The sequence below is a fragment of the Eucyclogobius newberryi genome, unplaced genomic scaffold, assembly GCF_026437365.1.
Source record: "Eucyclogobius newberryi isolate DKJ021-1_F unplaced genomic scaffold, fEucNew1.0.hap1 SCAF_805, whole genome shotgun sequence".
NCBI classification, from domain to species: domain Eukaryota; kingdom Metazoa; phylum Chordata; class Actinopteri; order Gobiiformes; family Gobiidae; genus Eucyclogobius; species Eucyclogobius newberryi.
The window spans coordinates 1-8,779 of NW_027316507.1; the positions used below are offsets into that span (position 1 = coordinate 1).

The window sequence follows — 8,779 nt, forward strand, 5'->3', positions numbered from 1 at the left end:
GAGACCATGAGAGAAACAAACAGAGAGGCCATCAGAGAAACCAACAGAGAGGCCATCAGAGAAACAAACAGCGAGACCATGAGAGAAACAAACAGAGAGACCATGAGAGAAACAAACAGAGAGGCCATCAGAGAAACCAACAGAGAAATGTCGGTGTAATCCCTCATTGGTCCAGGCGTGTTCCATAGTAGAAAAAGCTTCAGTTGTTTCATCTGGACTCAGTTAGAAAAAATAGACGTTTCGACTTCATCCAAGAGTCATTGTCAATAACAGAATTTAGGTGGAGAACTCCCATATTAATACTGTTCTGTGGTAAGACCCGCCCATTGGGAGGAGCCTTCCTGAAGTAGAAAGAGTTGTTTGTTTCAACAGAAACTCCCCCCTTGTATCTACCGAGCCTATTCAGAATCTTAATGGACTATTAGAATCCTCTTTGTCTTTGTGAGACCCTGGCTCAACCACCCCGAGTACCTGATTAGCATCTAAATGTCCTGGTCCTGGTCCTCTACCTTTCCAGGGGTTCAGTATACCATTATAGATACCAGGAAGATTGAATCTTAGCCCTCCATTTCTGTTTAAAGAAGGTCTTTCTTTTTTAACAAAAATAGCTTCCTTGAGGAAAGAGGAGTCAAGGAAGCCATTTAGATGCTAATCAGGTACTCAGGGTGGTTGAGCCAGGGTCTCACAAAGACAAAGAGGATTCTAATAGGCCATTAAGATTCTGAATAGGCTCGGTAGATACAAGGGGGGAGTTTCTGTTGAAACAAACAACTCTTTCTACTTCAGGAAGGCTCCGCCCAATGGGCGGGTCTTACCACAGAACAGTATTAATATGGGAGTTCTCGACCTAAATTCTGTTATTGACAATGACTCTTGGATGAAGTCGAAACGTCTTTTTTTTCTAACTGAGTCCAGATGAAACAACTGAAGCTTTTTCTACTATGAAACAGAGAAATAGAGACAAACAGAGAGGCCATCAGAGAGACAAACAGAGAGACCATGAGAGAAACAAACAGAGAGACCATGAGAGAAACAAACAGAGAAACAGAGACAAACAGAGAAACAAACAGAGAGACAAACAGAGAAACAAACAGAGAAACAGAGACAAACAGAGAGACCATCAGAGAAACAAACAGAGAGACAACCAGAGAGACCATCAGAGAAACAAACAGAGAGACAAACAAAGAGACAAACAGAGAAACAAACAGAGAGACAAACAGAGAAACAAACAGAGAAACAGAGACAAACAAGAGACCATCAGAGAGACAAACAGAGAGACCATCAGAGAGACCATCAGAGAAACAAACGGAGAGACCATGAGAGAAACAAACAGAGAGACCATGAGAGAAACAAACAGAGAAACAGAGACAAACAGAGAGACCATCAGAGAAACAAACAGAGACAAACAGAGAAACAAACAGAGAGACAAACAGAGAAACAAACAGAGAAACAGAGACAAACAGAGAGACCATCAGAGAAACAAACAGAGAGACAACCAGAGAGACCATCAGAGAAACAAACAGAGAGACAAACAAAGAGACAAACAGAGAAACAAACAGAGAGACAAACAGAGAAACAAACAGAGAAACAGAGACAACCAGAGAGACCATCAGAGAAACAAACAGAGAGACAAACAAAGAGACAAACAGAGAAACAAACAGAGAGACAAACAGAGAAACAAACAGAGAAACAGAGACAAACAGAGAGACCATCAGAGAAACAAACAGAGACAAACAGAGAGACCATCAGAGAAACAATGTAGATAAAGTGAACTACATACTTGTTTAGAATGCAGATAAAGTGAGCTACATACTTGGTTATAATGCAGACAAAGTGAGCTACATACTTGTCTGCATGTGGGGTCACAACTCCTTGGATGGTGATGGATCGACCGGGCATAAGACCTCCACTGATCACGCTGTGGTACGGGACGACCTGGACAAGAACATAAGAACACACAAGTCATTCTGAAAGGTCCTGAGTCCAGTTTAGAGCTCTAGACCTCTAGTACTTTAGTCACCTAGACCGCTAGACCTTTAGTCTTCTAGTCCTTTAGTCCTCTAGTCCTTTAGTCATCTAGTCCTTTAGTCCTCTAGACCTTTAGTCTTCTAGACCTTTAGTCTTCTAGTCCTTTAGTCCTCTAGACCTTTAGTCTTCTAGTCCTTTAGTCTTCTAGTCCTTTAGTCCTCTAGACCTTTAGTCTTCTAGACCTTTAGTCTTCTAGTCCTTTAGTCTTCTAGTCCTTTAGTCCTCTAGACCTTTAGTCTTCTAGTCCTTTAGTCTTCTAGTCCTTTAGTCCTCTAGACCTTTAGTCTTCTAGACCTTTAGTCTTCTAGTCCTTTAGTCTTCTAGTCCTTTAGTCCTCTAGACCTTTAGTCTTCTAGACCTTTAGTCTTCTAGTCCTTTAGTCTTCTAGTCCTTTAGTCTTCTAGTCCTTTAGTCCTCTAGACCTTTAGTGTGTTGTTCAGATAATCCATACACAGGTCGACCAATAATGTTTTAGTCAACTACAATTTGACGTCATATAAATAACACTTTTAAAACATTTGTAGAACAAGCCTTAAAAACACAGATTAAAACAACAACAACAACAAACAAACAAACAAGCTATAAAATACTAAACAGATTAAAACGACTATAATGAAAAGCAGGAACAGCTGGAAGAACAATCATAAAGTCATAGAGATTATTGTTTTAAATGGTGACGCTCGAAAGGAGGAGTCACCCTGGATTTAAGGTCTTCTTTGGTCTTCTTCTTGACCCTGTTGGGACCTGTCAGGTGCAAACGATCTTAAACTTAATCCTTTTCTCGACCGGCCAATGAACCGGAGTCACACGGCAGAACGTGGAACTGAAGACGAGCAACGAGAGATTTACTCATTCCAAAATAAAGACGGCGAGTTACAATGATCCAGCTTTGACGACTCCTTCGATTGGGCGACGGAAAACTCCCTTTGTCTTTGGCATATTTATTGCCCAGATCGTTTAGTTTTTTATATTTTATGTCTTTAACCGTTGTGTTCTTCGGTAGAGAGTGTTCTGCATCCTCGTCTTCAGAAGCCGGCTTTGCAAATCACAAATAAAAACAATTCCATAACACGTATGGAACGGGCGTGTCCAAAACCCAGAGGACGGCCCATCGAGTCCGTGCAGAGCGTGAAACACAAACGGCTTTGACGGAGACGCCGCAGATTTATTCCGGTCTGACGCCGGAGCCGAGGCATCTGGGCCAAACATCGGATTGCGTTCCGATCGTCCGTTTTCATCATTTAATAATTGTTTTCTGTTTAAAGTTCAGGAGAAGCGACGGTTGCGACGTTCCAACTGTTCAAAGTGCGACTTCCATTCGGGCGAGATCAATCGTTCATTCTCAAGTCTGCGTCGCAACAAAGTCTTTGATATTTTAAGCATTTTTTTTTGGTCTGATTTGACAGTTTAGGATTGATATTTGTGTTACTCACGGGCATGGCAGGAGGATAAACAGGCTGAGGCGGGAATCCAGGAAAGGCGGGACCAGTGGGAAAGGCTCCAAACGACGGAAAAGCCACCGACGGAGCCATGAAGCTGGGCTGAGTGGGAGGAGTCACACTGTACTTGAAACAATCATATTATTCGTGTAAAAGTACAAACGTTGAACTGTAGATAATATTGTAAATGTTGTTTTGAAGATGTTTTTAGATTAGATTTATTACATTCTTGCTTTATACAGCGTAAAAGAAAAAGAGTTTCAGCAGAATTTACATTGAAATTTACAAATTAGTAATTTATAAATAAAAATGATATTTCTAAAAACAGTTAATATTTGTCTGATGATTAAACTGAACCAACACGTTTAAAGACGTTTTAACACATTTTCTCATAAATTCATCTATGATCTGGAAAAAATATTGAGATATTCATTTTTGTCATTTCAGTTTGTAAATATATTATATACCACATAAATGTTGAAATGTGGAGACTGAAAGAGAATATTTACGAGTATTATTGATGAGTTTTGATGCAATAATGCAGTAGTTATAAAAGTATAAAAACAAGTCGTATCTGAAGTTAAGATTCTGTCTCTTGCAGTGAAAGAGGAACTTAAACATTTCTCCAGTAAAAGTTAAAAAAAAAATTCCAGCTCTGGCCTTTTGTGTTGACAGAAAAGAAGAAGATTTGCTCAATCTGGCTCAACATCGAAAGGGAAACGGCATCGTCATTTTAAAGTTTACATCCTCATTACTTCCTCATTACATCCTCATTACATCCTCATTACTTCCTCATTACATCCTCATTACTTCCTCATTACTTCCTCATTAATCCTCATTACTTCCTCATTCCTCCTCTCTTAATCCTCATTACTTCCTCATTACATCCTCATTACTTCCTCATTACTTCCTCAGTACATCCTCATTACTTCCCCATTACATCCTCATTACTTCCTCATTACATCATCCTTATTACATCCTCATTACATCCTCATTACTTCCTCATTACATCCTCATTACTTCCTCATTACTTCCTCAGTACATCCTCATTACTTCCCCATTACATCCTCATTACTTCCTCATTACATCATCCTTATTACATCCTCATTACATCCTCATTACATCCTCATTACTTTCTCATTACATCATCCTCATTACTTCCTCATTACTTCCTCATTAATCCTCATTACTTCCTCATTACATCCTCATTACATCCTCATTACTTCCTCATTACATCCTCATTACTTCCTCAGTGCTTCCTCATGACTTCCTCATGACTTCCTCCTCCTTCACCATGTGTTTCCTCAAATCTATCGCTCCGTGTCAGTGTTTGTGACCTTTAGTGAACTCACTGCGGGGGCGGGGCTCATGAAGGAGATGGAGGACACTTCCACGGCTCCGCCCACTTTGATGGTGTCGACTCTGTGGAACGGGATTCTGTGTCTGAACTCCAACAAGAGCTGACCGTTCATGGTCACCTGCAGCCAATGAGAAGACAGAGCTGTCAACCAATGAGAAGACAGAGCTGTCAACCAATGAGAAGACAGAGCTGTCAACCAATGAGAAGACAGAGCTGTCAACCAATGAGAAGACAGAGCTGTCAACCAATGAGAAGACAGAGCTGTCAGCCAATGAGAAGACAGAGCTGTCAACCAATGAGAATTGTCGGTCGACTAACAGCTCTGTCGGTCGATTAAAGGCTCTGTCGATCGCTGTTACCTGGTAGACATGCGAGCGGACAGTGATGGTGATGTTGAACGCGCCGCCCTGTGGTAAGGGGGCGTTGTGCTGGCGCTCTTCTGCCCCCCAGTGGCCGCTCTGCAGACTGTTGCAGACCACGGTCATGGGCCGAGAGTCGTATCGAGGGTTGAAGTGAAAAGCCACGTCTGAGTTCTGACCGGAGCCGCACTGGAGGTTTATACTGAACCTGAGGACGAGGCCACCAATCAGGACGCAGCCACCAATCAGGACGCAGCGACCAATCAGGACGCAGCCACCAATCAGGACGCAGCCACCAATCAGGACGCAGCCACCAATCAGGACGCAGCCACCAATCAGGACGCAGCGACCAATCAGGACGCAGCCACCAATCAGGACGCAGCCACCAATCAGGACGCAGCCACCAATCAGGACGCAGCCACCAATCAGGACGCAGCCACCAATCAGGACGCAGCCACCAATCAGGACGCAGCGACCAATCAGGACGCAGCCACCAATCAGGACGCAGCGACCAATCAGGACGCAGCCACCAATCAGGACGCAGCCACCAATCAGGACGCAGCCACCAATCAGGACGCAGCCACCAATCAGGACACAGCCACCAATCAGGACGCAGCCACCAATCAGGAGGCAGCCACCACGCACAACAAACAGAAGATCAAAGAGAACCTCTGCACCGGACACGCCCTCTACACCGGACACGCCCTCTACACCGGACACGCCCTCTGCCCCGGACATGCCCTTTACACCTGACACGCCCTCTACACCAGACACTCCCTCTACACCGGACACGCCCTGTGCACCGGACACGCCCTCTACACCTGACACTCCCTCTACAGCGGACACGCCCCCTGCCCCGGACACGCCCTCTTCACCAGACACTCCCTCTGCACCGGACACTCCCTCTACACCGGACACGCCTCCTCTCCCGGACACGCCCTCTGCCCCGGACACGCCCTCTGCACCGGACACGCCCTCTGCCCCGGACACGCCCTCTTCATCGGACACGACCTCTGCCCCGGACACACCCTCTGCCCCGGACACGCCCTCTGCCCCGGACACTCCCTCTGCACCGGACACGCCCTCTTCATTGGACACGCCCTCTGCCCCGGACACGCCCTCTTCATCGGACACGCCCTCTGCCCCGGACACGCCCTCTGCACCGGACACGCCCTCTGTCCCGGATCTGCCCTCTTCATCGGACACGCCCTCTGCCCCGGACACGCCCTCTGCACCGGACACGCCCTCTGCACCGGACACGCCCTCTGTCCCGGACCCGCCCTCTTCATTGGACACGCCCTCTGCCCCGGACACGCCCTCTTCATCGGACACGCCCTCTGCACCGGACACGCCCTCTGCACCGGACACGCCCTCTTCATCGGACATGCCCTCTGCCCCGGACACGCCCTCTTCATCGGACACGCCCTCTGCCCCGGACACGCCCTCTGCACCGGACACGCCCTCTGCACCGGACACGCCCTCTTCATTGGACACGCCCTCTGCACCGGACACGCCCTCAGGATTAAATATAACACTGGGACAGTTGGAAATGAGACTCCTTAAAACTGTCTGCAGTAGGCTAAGGTTTATTAGCGTAGCCACTAGCATTAGCCTGCTGCTGCTAACGCCCTGAAATAGCTCATCCACATGATTGACAGAAAAGCTGACCTGTCGGCTCGAGGCTGCACTCGGCCGCTCACAGTGATGGACTTCCCGTCTTGCAGAGCGCCGTGGATGGAGCCGGTGAATGGGATCCTCTGCAGAGCACACGGCACACATTGTTAGTTGTTGTTGTTGTTGTTGTTATCCGCTCTGTGTATTTAAGCTGACTCTTCTTCATCTTCCTCTCCTTCTTTGATGTACAGCTTTATTCTTTAGGCTGTGATGTCGTTGCACCTGCTTCTGTGTATATTGAAGGGGCGTCTCCCCTTTGTTCTGGGTCAGTACGTCGTCTGTCCAGGAGACGTCTCTCCTGTCCTGCCCTGCTCCTGCCCTGCTCCTGCTCCTGTCCTGCTCCTGCCCTGTCCTGCCCTTCTCCTGTCCTGTCCTGTCCAGCCCTGTCCTGCCCTGCTCCTGCCCTGCCCTGTCCTGCCCTGTCCTGCCCTGCTCCTGTCCTGCCCTTCTCCTGTCCTGCCCTGTCCTGCCCTGCTCCTGCCCTGTCCTGCCCTTCTCCTGTCCTGTCCTGTCCAGCCCTGTCCTGCCCTGCTCCTGTCCTGCCCTTCTCCTGTCCTGCCCTGTCCTGCCCTGCTCCTGTCCTGCTACTGCCCTTCTCCTGTCCTGTCCTGTCCTGTCCTGCCCTGCTCCTGTCCTGCTACTGCCCTTCTCCTGTCCTGTCCTGCCCTGCCCCTGCTTCATTGGATGTCTGTCGACCTGAGCTAAGTTGGTACTTTCCTGTTTTGACTTTTTGGAATTTTGAATCTTCGTTAAATAAACTCTGCTTTGCCTTCACTAGAGGCTTCACTAGAGGCTTCACTCGAGGCTTCACTCGAGGCTTCACTAGAGGCTTCACTTGAGGCTTCACTTGAGGCTTCACTAGAGGCTTCACTCGAGGCTTCACTAGAGGCTTCACTAGAGGCTTCACTTGAGGCTTCACTCGAGGCTTCACTCGAGGCTTCACTAGAGGCTTCACTAGAGGCTTCACTAGATGCTTCACTTGAGGCTTCACTAGAGGGTTCACTAGAGGCTTCACTTGAGGCTTCACTAGAGGCTTCACTAGAGGCTTCACTTGAGGCTTCACTAGAGGCTTCACTTGAGGCTTCACTAGAGGCTTCACTTGAGGCTTCACTAGAGGCTTCACTTGAGGCTTCACTAGAGGCTTCACTTGAGGCTTCACTAGAGGCTTCACTCGAGGCTTCACTCGAGGCTTCACTAGAGGCTTCACTTGAGGCTTCACTAGAGGCTTCACTCGAGGCTTCACTTGAGGCTTCACTAGAGTATTCACTCGAGGCTTCACTCGAGGCTTCACTAGAGGCTTCACTTGAGGCTTCACTTGAGGCTTCACTAGAGGCTTCACTTGAGGCTTCACTTGAGGCTTCACTAGAGGCTTCACTCGAGGCTTCACTCGAGGCTTCACTCGAGGCTTCACTAGAGGCTTCACTTGAGGCTTCACTAGAGGCTTCACTAGAGGCTTCACTTGAGGCTTCACTAGAGGCTTCACTAGAGGCTTCACTTGAGGCTTCACTAGAGGCTTCACTTGAGGCTTCACTTGAGGCTTCACTAGAGGCTTCACTCGAGGCTTCACTCGAGGCTTCACTCGAGGCTTCACTCGAGGCTTCACTAGAGGCTTCACTTGAGGCTTCACTTGAGGCTTCACTAGAGGCTTCACTCGAGGCTTCACTCGAGGCTTCACTCGAGGCTTCACTAGAGGCTTCACTTGAGGCTTCACTAGAGGTTTCACTAGAGGCTTCACTTGAGGCTTCACTAGAGGCTTCACTAGAGGCTTCACTTGAGGCTTCACTTGAGGCTTCACTAGAGGCTTCACTAGAGGTTTCACTCGAGGTTTCACTCGAGGCTTCACTCGAGGCTTCACTCGAGGCTTCACTAGAGGCTTCACTCGAGGCTTCACTCGAGGCTTCACTAGAGGCTTCACTAGA

At 47.8% G+C, this 8,779-nt stretch overlaps 1 protein-coding gene across 1 annotated transcript; it reads right to left on the minus strand.

Annotated features, from left to right (window-relative positions):
• Nucleotides 1-1,846: 1,846 nt before the first annotated feature.
• On the minus strand, nucleotides 1,847-6,973 carry LOC140352301 (galectin-4-like; the record flags this gene model as incomplete). The annotated part of the gene is made up of 5 exons (XM_072437702.1): nucleotides 6,855-6,973; nucleotides 5,187-5,394; nucleotides 4,820-4,945; nucleotides 3,462-3,569; nucleotides 1,847-1,935 (listed from the first exon to the last, which is right to left on the minus strand). Coding segments are annotated over exons 2-5 (449 nt in total), but the record flags the coding sequence as incomplete, so codon positions are not given.
• Nucleotides 6,974-8,779: the final 1,806 nt, after the last annotated feature.